At 40.8% G+C, this 14,302-nt stretch overlaps 1 protein-coding gene across 1 annotated transcript in view; it reads right to left on the reverse strand.

Moving 5' to 3' along the window:
* Nucleotides 1-307: 307 nt before the first annotated feature.
* The window catches only part of HABP4 (hyaluronan binding protein 4), a 42,153-nt gene continuing 28,158 nt past the window's right edge, over nt 308-14,302 (reverse strand). Inside the window, exons 6-8 of the mRNA XM_081237181.1 lie at nt 6,001-6,172; nt 2,733-2,918; nt 308-891 (exon numbers count right to left, since the gene is read on the reverse strand). Of these exons, the coding sequence (XP_081093307.1) occupies nt 835-891; nt 2,733-2,918; nt 6,001-6,172 (415 nt within the window). The 3' untranslated portion in view covers nt 308-834. The remainder of the gene's footprint in view (nt 892-2,732; nt 2,919-6,000; nt 6,173-14,302) is intronic.

A 14,302-nucleotide genomic window follows, 5' to 3' on the forward strand; every position in this document is an offset into this window, starting at 1 on the left:
AAGTTGCAATACTCTTTGCCTGGACCCCTTTTCATTTGATTGGTGGGTTAAACAACGTTATTTAAAAAATCATTTACTTAATACTCATCCTAAAACCCACCCAAACACTAAATATGCACATTTATACTAAGCGTGTGTGTGTATGTGTGTGTACATACACGCAGAAACCACGAGGTAGTTTAGATCACCATGAAAAAATCAATACTTTCCCTAATTCTCTGCCACAGAGTGGTAACCAGTAACTGCATGATAGCTACTTAAAATTATTCGTTAAATGAAAACCAAAAAATTCCAGGAGAATATAACATTTACAAGTAAATAGTAAATACAACTGTATTTTAATTTCTTGGTCTCGGAAGACTAGGCTGTGGCCGCTTTAAATTAATGGTCCAAGTTATATGTATTTCCTTTAATACCGAAGGACATAGCCTTCCGGTATCTGTACAACTTACTAAGTAGTCTCAATAGATTCTATTTTACAACTTGCTTTACTCTCCATGCTTTTGTGGAAGATTCAATACAATCTCTATGTACATATTTTAAACATTATTTCTGAACTACATTTGGAATTCCTTAAGTAAAAAAATAGTCACCATTCTCTACCTTCTTGGGAAAGTGCCAGACTAACCCCTGACCAGAACTACTGCTCTCTAGCATCTGGAGAAATCCTTATTCCCACACCACCCCCGGGCCAAAAAAGTGCAATGAATTCAAACTACATGGGAAAAAGCAACGTCTATTGTTCTTAGAGTCTGACTCTCTTCCCCACAGCAAGAAAAGTCTCTTTATAGGTATGCCAGTGCTGTTTTAAGTTGCCAGGGAAATAGGGCTCTCTCAAGCCAGAGCAGGAAAATCTTCAGGGTCATCTGGGTTTGGAGCAACATCTTGTGTCTGAAAAAGAAAAGTTTTGAAACCAACTGTCACTTCACCCGTTCCCACGTGGGTGCAGAGCTGTGTGAAACACGGTGCCCACTCTCCCTCAGGGGAGGGGCTAATGGGGTGGGGGTAGCAGCCCAAACATTGAGGGAGAGAGGGTCCCAGTGGGGAGAGAAAAGTGGCAGGGTCACTCTAAGTGAGGCCCTGCTCTGAGCTGCGGCCAAGTGCTGCACAGACCCCGAAGAGGGGACATGGAAGGGTGCCTCTCCCTCCTCTGACCCGCTCCCGTCCCTGTTGCAGAATGGCTGGCAGCGCCTACTGGCCACCCCCGGCCCTCCCTCCCACAGATCCTTACTGAGTGACCTTTTTGTATCTGGCACTTCCTTCATCCAATAAATATGGAGGATATTTATTGGATAAATTTGCTCCATGTAGCAAAAATGTTTGCTACATGGAGATATAAGGATGATTAAAGACAGTCCTGCCCTCGGGGAGCTCACAAAGTTGGGGGAGAAACATACTGATAAGTTCAGTAACAGATGGCCTGGGAATGGGGGCCCACAGTCAGGGAATCCAATGCAATTTGCTGGCCAAGTACACATCACACTCAAGTAATGTTTTCTAGAAGAGAAGGTTCTCCCAGAGATAAGCCTCAATGAATGAGCAAAAAGAACAGAATCCTGAAACAATGCGAGTGTGAAGGCTGTTAGAAGCTGGAAGAGCCCAGGTGGGCGGCAGGTTCAAGGACCGGATCACCACACTGCACACGAAGTGCCGCGGCGGCACAGCTCTGCTATGGGAAAGGAGTGGATGTATATTTTCTATCCCCAGAATAGTTCCTTTTTCCAACATGGCCTCAAATGTACCCAGAAAAAACACTGTTGTGCTTTTGCTCTTGTTTAAGTATAACAGACTAGTTTCTCCTCCCAGGGGCTGCTCCCTGGAGTAAGGGATCAAGCAGCAAAAGGAACATTTCCAAGACCAGCCACAGAGAAGGGGCTGCTCCTGTTCCATCGTCACAAGGGCGGCACGGCGGCCTGTGCTGGCCACCAGGCCTTGTGCCCAACTCCCACTAAACAGGTGTTTGTTCAAAAAACACTTACGAAGCACCTACTACAGCTTACATTGCGCTAGGCACTGGGGAAACCATCATGTCCCCTGGAGACAGCAGACACTGATCAACAACTGCACCAGCGAGAATACAATTACAAATGCAGACGGTGCTTCAAAGAAAATAAGGACTCTGACCTAGGCTGGAAGACTCCTCTGAGGAAAGGAGGTTGGAGGATCTATTCTAGGTAAACAGGCAAAGGGGTGGGAGAAGGGCCAGCAGGTGCAAAGGCCCCGTGGGGTAAGGAACATGCTTGTCTGTTCTAGAAGTAGAGCAGTGTTGGCTGAAGAGTGGGAAAGAATGGTTTGAAGCGAAAAGGTGGCCTTGAAGCTGTAGGAAGGATTTTGTCTACCCTGAAAGCATCAGGGCACAGGGCAGACGATCAGACCATGGTAAGCAACTGTCAGCTGATCTAATTCAATCCCAAGCCTGGGGATCTTATCTGATGCAGATGTGTGAATTTTTCTCCAGCTCTGAACGTGCATTCATGGCAGACATCGGACTTCCCTGGAGACCCTGGAGGCCAGGGCTACATAATGGTCTGTATCCAACTGATGTCCATCATGCTGACATGACCGTTCCAGACACTCCAACATCAGACCCACACTAGACTAAGGAGGAAGAACCTCCTCTATCTAGATGAGGCACAACCTGATGATCTTCCAAAATTAAACTATGTAGGCCCAGGGCATCTTCATCCTCTCACTTCAGAAAACCATCCAGGGTTTAGAATATAAACACTTACCACCACTTCTGCTCTGGGTCCATAGTTTTCTGCCCTTCTGATCCTTCCCCGGCCTCCCCGTGTGCCACCTCTGGCTCCGCGCCCGGGACGAGGGAGGTTACCAAAATTAATCTCCAGCTGGGATGTGATGTCATTGGCTGCTTTCCGGAAAACGTGGGCATCATCCTCATAGTCATCCTTTACCAACTGAAACACAGGTACAGCATCAAACACAGAACATACACACGGCCATCTCCATGGACACTCACTGGGCTGGGCTTCTCTGGGCAGGGGAAGATGCTGCTGCTCTGCTTCCAGCCAGGTGGGATCTGCACATTTTTGTAGGCACACGTTCTCATACTCACAGTCCTTTTTTTTGAATTGGAGTATAGTTGATTTACAATGCTGTGTTAGTTTCTGCTGTAACAGCAAAGTCAGTCAGCTATACATATACATATATCCACTATTTTTTAGACTCTATTCCCATATGGGTCACCACAGAGTATCAAACAGAGTTCCCTGTGCTACAAGGTAGGTTCTTATTAGTTGTCCATTTTATATATAGTAGTGTCTCACAGTCTTAATTCAAACATTTTTGAACTTACCGTTACTTCAAGTGAGACCAAATTTCTATCAGTTTAGTAGGTTAAGATGTAAGATTTGAAATGACTAACAGTAATCATTTAAATGTTTTATATCTAAGTGTATTTTGCTGAGATTGAAAAGTTTTAGTTTCTGCCTTTTGTTTTATTTCTTCACAAATGCTACTTTGATAAATAAGGAAAATCACCTTCCTAGAATAGAGCTTGATGGAGAAACTTCTTTCAACATGGGTGCTGACTGTACAAATAACATATGTTAACAACTGGATGATATACAATAAACAACTCTGACTCAAAATATATGGAAAGGATAGAACCACAGTATGATTTACTGAGGGTTGCTACCAAGGCTGCATAAAGAACTCAAGCTGCTTTTGAAGAACTGCTCTAGTTCAAATTCTTTGAGAAAGTACATTTTATTGTAAGAGGTCAAATAAGTTCTACCTCTTGTTAAAAGAACACTGTATTAAATAAATCTCCTTCAAATTTGATTTGGCTTCAATTCCTAACCATGAATGAAACAAAGAAGAACTCTCACTTTTAAGTAAAATATAAACCTACAGAAAATATGCCAGTGATCGTAGATGAGAATCTCCCAAGTGCTGTAAGGTTAAACGTCCCTACAGCTTGTCCAGCAAATGGAATCAAATTTCCCTGAGCACATCAATCCCTTTTGGCCATATGTTCATTTCAGGTTTCACATTTAACACTTGTGTCCCCTTCAAAGCTTCAGATTAAAATAAAGCAAAGGTCTTAGACAGATGGGCTCTCAAAGCTAAAAAGATGAAGGAAAGAACAATTCAGGAACAATGGCACTCTGGCACCAAGATAAACACAAAAAATATAAGAGGCAAAATGATAACTATGGCCTGGTTTAGAAAACAATTGGCTGTCAGTGTGCCTCAGCAGAGACACGGCGGCCTTCCAAGTAAGAAGGGACAACTTGCAATGGAAGCAAAGTGAGCGAATAGTCAGGCCAAGGTGCTTTAAGGTCCCAACTCTCTTCATAGGCTACTGTTTGGTCTGAACTTTGCAAAGAACAGAGCTCCATGCAAACAAGAGGTGTTAATCTACTGCTTTTGTCTCTTAGGGTACTCAGAACGAAGTAAGTGACACCAATCACTTCCGGGACTAGTGATTTGGCTTCTGTTGCTTTAAGAAAAATTCCTGGCTAAAATTGTCAATGCCATAAGATTAATAAGTACCAAAGATGTGTGCTTTACTGAGACCAAGCTCGATGACTCAGCAGCTAAGACAGTTGCTTCAAAGATTCCAGGAGACCTCTCTCTGGAGCCAGGGAGGATGAATCTGGTGTGGATTAAGGAAGAGCAGCTTCTATTTTTACCTAACATGTCAGCTGCACATTTCAAATCCTGACAACACAATTGTTTTAGGCAAAGCTTTATTTACAGTGCCCCAGAACAAAAAAGAAGAAAATGGATAGGAAAAAAAAAACAACCCAACTAGCTGATGGACTTGTAAAAAGGCCTCACTCGTATGTGTACAAAAAGCCATTTCTAGTGGAACAGCTAAAAACTTATTAGACTCCAAGAGCTTGGACTGACTGAGACAGGAGTTAGGAGGGGATCCTGTATCATAAATGACCCCCTAGGGAAACTATTCATTCAAAGAATATAACTAACCAAAGTGTAAATGGGAACACAGACAAATCTACATAGTACAAAACTCCTGAGTTTCAAATGGAAAATCAATGAATATCCAGCAGAGAGGAAGGGTTGCTCACTACCGTCATCGACACAGAGACTGGTATCAAGATAAATAGCTGTGACTGAATGATACAAACTCTAAATTTTAAAATTAGAATGCTTCAGTGTACCCTTCCTTAAGTTCAGCAGCTTAAATAGAATATGATTAAATAACTCTCTGACGAGCCTTATCAATATCTGCTGGAAGATATTTTCAAAGCTAAAGCCGTCAATGAAGAGCTGAACATAAACCTTGTAAAATCAGGACCACAAAAGACAGAGGAACACACAAGCAGTTCCAACAGGATAGCTGGCCACAGCAGCAGTGCCTGACGGTGCTGCCAGGTGCTTCAGGGCTCCTCTGGTGAGTTTCTGCAGAGGGAGCAAAGCTGCTATAATAACACAAAAAAGGCTTCACCCAACCCTGACCAGTTAAAAATGATCAACTAGTTCCAACTAAATGCTCTTCTTATTAAGAATTAGAACTGTGGGGGAAAAAAACCACTGAATCACTTTGCTATACACCTGAAACTAACAAAATATTGTAAATCAACTATACTTAAACTTAAAAAAAAAGGAATTAGAACTGAAGGTAATCTAATCACGAAAATGCGGAGTAGTTATCCTCTGAAATGGATTCAGGAAACATTCTGTACCTCTCTTCTGACACAAAATTGACATGCAACTAAAACATACAGCATGTGCACAGTTTTTGCACAGTTCTGGAGGGAGCAGAAAGTGCACTGCCACTATAACTGCTTTGGATTAAGTACTAGTGGGTCAATTCTTTTTCAATTTTTTTTCTTAATAAACAATAAAAATACAGTAAAATTAGGCACACATAATCTCTGATTACTCTTAGGTTGAAACTAGAATGTCAACTACTAATGTTCCATTTTTAAAAGAGAAGTGGAAAAGCCCATTTCGTTTCCAACAAGGTAACAGTGAAGATTACCTCTAGATACAAAACATCATGCTTACATCATCTCTATATTTAGACTTGTGTATCACCACTGCTTTCGAAGGGACAGTGGACTCAGGTTTCCGGATGTTAAATTCAGGCTTTGGTCTGGTCTGTTCTTGAAGATTTTTCCACTCATCTAGGGTCATCTCTTGAACTTGAGTTTCTTCTTCTACCTCCAACTCAGGAACTCTGTAAAGAAATATAATCATAAAGAATAATTTCTGATAGGTCTGAAATGTCTACTGTCTCAAAGAGAAAGTCATAACCATTAGTTTAACGTACTTTCATGGTTCTGTATCTTAAATTTAAATAACGTAAGGAAAACCTTGAACCATAAGTTTCCTTATTTTATTTTCATCATTTTATGGCACCATTGCCAACTGAAGGTACTTCCTGTCTGTGTTCAAAGCAGTCTTTGAAAAATGGGAGCATAGGAGAGGGGGAAGATGGCGGAAGAGTAAGATGCGGAGATCACCTTCCTCCCCACAGATACATCAGAAATACATCTACACGTGGAACGACTCCTACAGAACACCTACTGAACGCTGGCAGAAGACCTCAGACCTCCCAAAAGGCAAGAAACTCCCCATGTACCTGGGTAGGGCAAAAGAAAAAAGAATAAACAGAGACAAAAGGATAGGGATGGGACTTGTACCAGTGGGAGGGAGCCGTGAAGGAGGAAAGTTTTCCACACACTAGGAAGCCCCTTCGCGGGCGGAGACTGCAGGTGGCGGAGAGGAGGAGTTTCGGAGCCACAGAGGAGAGCGCAGCCACAGGGGTGCGGAGGGCAAAGCGGAGAGATTCCTGCACAGAGGGTCGGTGCCGACGGGCACTCACCAGCCTGAGAGGCTTGTGTGCTCACCCGACGGGGCGGGCGGGGGCTGAGAGCTGAGGCTCGGGCTTCGGTCGGATCGCAGGGAGAGGACTGGGGTTGGCGGCGTGAACACAGCCTGAAGGGGTTAGTGCACCACGGCTAGCCGAGAGGGAGTCCGGGAAAAGTCTGCAGCTGCCGAAGACACAAGAGACTTTTTCTTCCCTCTTTGTTGCCTGGTGCTCGAGGAGAGGGGATTAAGAGCGCTGCTTAAAGGAGCTCCAGAGACGGGCGCGAGCCGCGGCTAAAAGCACGGACCGCAGAGACGGGCATGAGACGCTAAGGCTGCTGCTGCAGCCACCAAGAAGCCTGTGTGCAAGCACAGGTCACTATACACACCTCCCCTCCCGGGAGCCTGTGCAGCCCACCACTGCCAGGGTTCCGGGATCCAGGGACAACTTCCCCGGGAGAACGCACGGTGCGCCTCAGGCTGATGCACCGTCACAGCGGCCTCTACCGCCGCAGGATCTCCCCGCACTCCGTACCCCTCCCTCCCCCAGGCCTGAGTGACCCAGAGTCTCCGAGTCAGCGGCTCCTTTAACCCCGTCCTGTCTGAGCGAACAATAGACGCCCTCTGCCGACCTACACGCAGAGGCGGGGCCAAATCCAAAGCTGAACCCCAGGAGCTGTGCGAACAAAGAAGAGAAAGGGAAATCTCTCCCAGCAGCCTCAGGAGCAGTGGATTAAATCTCCAAAATCAACTTGATGTACCCTGCATCTGTGGAATACCTGAATAGACAACGAATCATCCCAAATTGAGGAGGTGGACTTTGAGAGCAAGATTTATTATTTTTTCCCATTTTCCTCTTTTCGTGAGTGTGTATGTGTATGCTTCTGTGTGAGATTTTGTCTGCATAGCTTTGCTTTCACCATTTGTGCTAGGGTTCTATCTGTCCCTTTTGTTTGTTTTACTTAAAACATTTTTTTTCTTAATAATTTTTTTATTTTAATAACTTGATTTTATTTTACCTTACTTTATTTTATTTTATTTTATCTTCTTTCCCTTTCTTTCTTTTCTTTCTTTCTTAATCTTCTTTCTTTCTCCTTTTTCTCCCTTTTATTCTGAGCCGTGTGGATGAAAGGCTCTTGGTGCTGCAGCCAGGAGTCAGTGCTGTGCCTCTGAGGTGGGAGAGCCAACTTCAGGACACTGGTCCACAAGGGAACTTCCAACTCCACGTAATATCAAACGGCGAAAATGTCCCAGAGATCTCCATCTCAACACCAACACCCAGCTTCACTCAACGACCAGCAAGCTACATTGCTGGACACCCTATGCCAAACAACTAGCAAGACCCATTAGCAGAGAGGCTGCCTAAAATCATAATAAGTCCACAGACACCCCAAAACACACCACCAGACGTGGACCTGCCCACCAGAATGACAAGATCCAGCCTCATCCACCAGAACACAAGCACTAGTCCCCTCCATCAGGAAGCCTACACAACCCACTGAACCAACCTTAGCCACTGGGGACAGACACCAAAAACAACAGGAACTACGAACCTGCAGCCTGCAAAAAGGAGACTCCAAACACAGTAAGATAAGCAAAATGAGAAGACAGAAAAACACACAGCAGACGAAGGAGTAAGGTAATAACCCAGGAGACCTAACAAATGAAGACAAAACAGGCAGTCTACCTGAAAAAGAATTCAGAATAATGATAGTAAAGTTGATCCAAAATCTTGGAAATAGAATACAGAAAATGCAAGAAATATTTAACAAGGACCTAGAAGAACTAAAGATGAAACAAGCAACGATGAACAACACAATAAATGAAATTAAAAATATTCTAGAGGGGATCGATAGCAGAATAACTGAGGCAGAAGAACGGATAAGTGACCTGGAAGATAAAATAGTGGAAAAAACTACTGCAGAGCAGAATAAAGAAAAAAGAATGAAAAGAACTGAGGACAGACTCAGAGACCTCTGGGAAAACATTAAACGCACCAACATTCGAATTATAGGGGTTCCGGAAGAAGAAGAGAAAAAGAAAGGGACTGAGAAAATATTTTAAGAGATTATAGTTGAAAACTTCCCTAATATGGGAAAGGAAATAGTTAACCAAGTCCAGGAAGCACAGAGAGTCCCATACCGGATAAACCAAGGAGAAACATGCCAAGACAAGTATTAATCAAACTATCAAAAAATAAATACACAGAAAACATATTAAAAGCAGCAAGGGAAAAACAACAAATAACACACAAGGGAATCCCTAGAAGGTTAACCGCTGATCTTTCAGCAGAAACTCTGCAAGCGAGAAGGGAGTGGCAGGACATATTTAAAGTGATGAAGGAGAAAAACCTATAACCAAGATTACTCTACCCAGCAAGGATCTCATTCAGATTTGATGGAGAAATTAAAACCTTTACAGACAAGCAAAAGCTGAGAGAGTTCAGCACCACCAAACCAGCTTTACAACAAATGCTAAAGGAACTTCTCTAGGCAAGAAACACAAGAGAAGGAAAAGGCCGATAATAACAAACCCAAAACAATTAAGAAAATGGGAATAGGAACATACATATCGATAATTACCTTAAATGTAAATGGATTAAATGCTCCCACCAAAAGACAAAGACCAGCTGAATGGATACAAAAACAAGACCCATATATATGCTGTCTACAAGAGACCCACTTCAGACCTAGAGACACATACAGACTGAAAGTGAGGGGATGAAAAAAGATATTCTATGCAAATGCAAATCAAAAGAAAGCTGGAGTAGCAATTTTCAAATCAGACAAAATAGACTTTAAAATAAAGACTATTAGAAGAGACAAAGAAGGACACTACATAATGATCAAGGGATCGATCCAAGAAGAAGATATAACAATTGTAAATATTTATGCACCCAACATAGGAGCACCTCAATACATAAGGCAAATACTAACAGCCATAAAAGGGGAAATCGACAGTAACACATTCATAGTAGGGGACTTTAACACCCCACTTTCACAAATGGACAGATTATCCAAAGTGAAAATAAATAAGGAAACACAAGCTTTAAATGATACATTAAACAAGATGGACTTAATTGATATTTATAGGACATTCCATCCAAAAATAACAGAATACACATTCTTCTCAAATGCTCATGGAACATTCTCCAGGATAGATCATACCTTGGGTCACAAATCAAGCCTTGGTAAATTTAAGAAAATTGAAATTGTATCAAGTATCTTTTCTGACCACAACTCTATGAGACAAGATATAGATTACAGGAAAAGATCTGTAAAAAATACAAACACATGGAAGCTAAAAAATACACTACTTAATAACGAAGTGATCACTGAAGAAATCAAAGAGGAAATCAAAATATACCTAGAAACAAATGACAATGGAGACAGGACGACCCAAAACCTATGGGATGCAGCAAAAGCAGTTCTAAGAGGGAAGTTTATAGCAATAAAATCCTACCTTAAGAAACAGGAAACATCTCGAATAAACAACCTAAACTTGCACCTAAAGCAATTAGAGAAACAAGAACAAAAAAACCCCAAAGTTAGCAGAAGGAAAGAAATCATAAAGATCAGAGCAGAAATAAATGAAAAATAAATGAAGGAAACGATAGCAAAGATCAATAAAACTAAAAGTTGGTTCTTTGAGAAGATAAACAAAATCGATAAACCATTAGCCAGACTCATCAAGAAAAAAAGGGAGAAGACTCAAATCAATAGAATTAGAAATGAAAAAGGAGAACTAAAAACTGACACTGCAGAAATACAAAAAGATCATGAGAAATTACTACAAGCAACTCTATGCCAATAAAATGGACAACCTGGAAGAAATAGACAAATTTTTAGAAATGCACAACCTGCCAAGTCTGAATCAGGAAGAAATAGAAAATATGAACAGACCAATCACAAGCACTGAAACTGAAATTGTGATTAAAAATCTTCCAACAAACAAAAGCCCAGGACAGATGGCTTCACAGGCGAATTCTATCAAACATTTAGAGAAGAGCTAACACCTATCCTTCTCAAACTCTTCCAAAATATACCAGAGGAAGGAACACTCCCAAACTCATTCTACGAGGCCACCATCACACTCATACCAAAACCAGACAAGGATGTCACAAAGAAAGAAAACTACAGGCCAATATCACTGATGAACATAGATGCAAAAATCCTCAACAAAATACTAGCAAACAGAATCCAACAGCACATTAAAAGGATCATACACCATGATCAAGTGGGGTTTATTCCAGGAATGCAAGGATTCTTCAATATACACATATCAATCAATGTGATACACCATATTAACAATTGAAGGAGAAAAACCATATGGTCATCTCAATAAATGTAGACAAAGCTTTCAACAAAATTCAACACCCATTTATGATAAAAACCCTCCAGAAAGTAGGCATAGAGGGAACTTACCTCAACATAATAAACGCCATATATGACAAACCCACAGCCAACATCGTCCTCAATGGTGAAAAACTGAAAACATTTCCACTAGGATCAGGAACAAGACAAGGTTGCCCACTCTCACCACTCTTATTCAACAGAGTTTTGGAAGTTTTAGCCACAGCGATCAGAGAAGAAAAGGAAAAAAAAGGAATCCAAATCAGAAAAGAAGAAGTAAAGCTGTCACTGTTTGCAGATGACATGATACTATACATAGAGAATCCTAAAGATGCTACCAGAAAACTACTAGAGCTAATCAATGAATTTGGTAAAGTAGCAGGATACAAAATTAATGCACAGAAATCTCTGGCATTCCTGTACACTAATGATGAAAAATCTGAAAATGAAATCAAGAAAACACTCCCATTTACCATTGCAACAAAAAGAATAAAATATCTAGGAATAAACCTACCTAAGGAGACAAAAGACCTGTATGCAGAAAATTATAAGACACTGATGAAAGAAATTAAAGATGATACAAATAGATGGAGAGATATACCATGCTCCTGGATTGGAAGAATCAATATTGTGAAAATGACTCTACTACCCAAAGCAATCTACAGATTCAATGCAATCCCTATCAGACTACCACTGGCATTTTTCACAGAACTAGAACAAAAAATTTCAAAATTTGTTTGGAGAAACAAAAGACCCCGAATAGCCAAAGCAATCTTGAGAACGAAAAATGGAGCTGGAGGAATCAGGCTCCCCGACTTCAGACTATACTACAAAGCTACAGTAATCAAGACAGTGTGGTATTGGCACAAAAACAGAAAGATAGATCAATGGAACAGGATAGAAAGCCCAGAGATAAACCCATGCACATATGGTCACCTTATCTTTGATAAAGGAGGCAGGAATGTACAGTGGAGAAAGGACAGCCTCTTCAATAAGTGGTGCTGGGAAAACTGGACAGGGACATGTAAAAGTATGAGATTAGATCATTCCCTAACACCATACACAAAAATAAGCTCAAAATGGATTAAAGACCTAAATGTAAGGCCAGAAACTATCAAACTCTTAGAGGAAAACATAGGCAGAACACTCTATGACATAAATCACAGCAAGATCCATTTTGACCCACCTCCTAGAGAAATGGAAATAAAAACAAAAATAAACAAATGGGACCTAATGAAACTTCAAAGTTTTGCACAGCAAAGGAAACCATAAGCAAGACCAAAAGACAACCCTCAGAATGGGAGAAAATATTTGCAAATGAAGCAACTGACAAAGGATTAATCTCTAAAATTTACAAGCAGCTCATGCAGCTCAATAACAAAAAAACAAACAACCCAATCGAAAAATGGGCGGAAGACCTAAATAGACATTTCTCCAAAGAAGATATACAGACTGCCAACAAACACATGAAAGAATGCTCAACATCGTTAATCATTAGAGAAATGCAAATCAAAACTACAATCAGATATCATCTCACACCAGTCAGAATGGCCATCATCAAAAAATCTAGAAACAATAAATGCTGGAGAGGGTGTGGAGAAAAGGGAACACTCTTGCACTGCTGGTGGGAATGTGAATTGGTACAGCCACTATGGAGAACAGTATGGAGGTTCCTTAAAAAACTACAAATAGAACTACCATATGACCCTGCAATCCCACTACTGGGCATATACCCTGAGAAAACCATAATTCAAAAGGAGTCATGCACCAAAACGTTCATTGCAGCTCTATTTACAGTAGCCAGGAGATGGAAACAACCTAAGTGTCCATCATCGGATGAATGGATGTAGAAAATGTGGCACATATATACAATGGAATATTACTCAGCCATAAAAAGAAATGAAATTGAGCTATTTGTAATGAGGTGGATGGACCTAGAGTCTGTCATACAGAGTGAAGTAAGTCAGAAAGAGAAAGACAAATACCGTATGCTGACACATATATATGGAATTTAAGAAAAAAAAATGTCATGAAGAACCTAGGGGTAAGACAGAAATAAAGACACAGACCTACTAGAGAATGGACTTTAGGATATGGGGAGGGGAAGGGTAAGCTGGGACAAAGTGAGAGAGTGGCATGGACATATATACACTACCAAACGTAAAATAGATAGCTAGTGGGAAGCAGCCGCACAGCAGAGGGAGATCAGCTCGGTGCTTTGTGACCACCTAGAGGGGTGGGATAGGGAGGGTGGGAGGGAGGGAGACGCAAGAGGGAAGAGATATGGGAACATATGTATATGTATAACTGATTCACTTTGTTATAAAGCAGAAATTAACACACCATTGTAAAGGAATTATACTCCAGTAAAGATGTAAAAGAAAAAAAATAGAAAAGAAAAAGAAAAAGAAAAATGGGAGCATCACCATCCCAATGATATTAATATTACACTTCACCACCAGGCACTCCCTTCCCCTATGACATTACACACAAAATGAGATAGGCAATTGTAGAAACAAATGGGAGAAGTAACTGAGACAAAACACATATAAGGAAACCATGAATAGAGGTTATAAAGAATGGGTCACAAATACATACTTTTGTAAATACCCTCCTTAAATTCATGAATTCTTAAAACAGAAGACAGACATATAGAACAATGGAATAGAATTCAAAGTCCAGAAATAAGCCATCACATTTATGAGCAATTAATTATTTTTTGATCAGGGTGCCAAAGACCATTCTTATGCACTTGGATATTTAGTTTTCCCAGCCCCGTTTGTTGAAAAGACTGTTCTTTCTCCTTTGAATTAAGTTGGACTTCTCACACCATAAATATAAGAGCTAAAAGTATAAAACTCTTAGACGAAAACAGAGGCATAAACCTTGGATTAAGCAATGGTATCTTACATATGACATCAAAAGCACAAGCAACAAAAGAAAAAGTAAATAAACTGGACATCACCTAAATTGAAAATTTTTGTGCTGCACAAGGACATCATCAAGAAAGTGAAAAGACAACTCATAGAATGGGAGAAAATATTTGCAAATCATATATATATCTAATAAGAGACTTAGATCTAGAATACATAAAGGACTCATAACTCAAAAAAATAAATGATGCAACTAAAAAATGTGCCTTTGTC

Source organism: Mesoplodon bidens, assembly GCF_964165515.1.
Source record: "Mesoplodon bidens genome assembly, chromosome: 6".
Classification (NCBI taxonomy): domain Eukaryota; kingdom Metazoa; phylum Chordata; class Mammalia; order Artiodactyla; family Ziphiidae; genus Mesoplodon; species Mesoplodon bidens.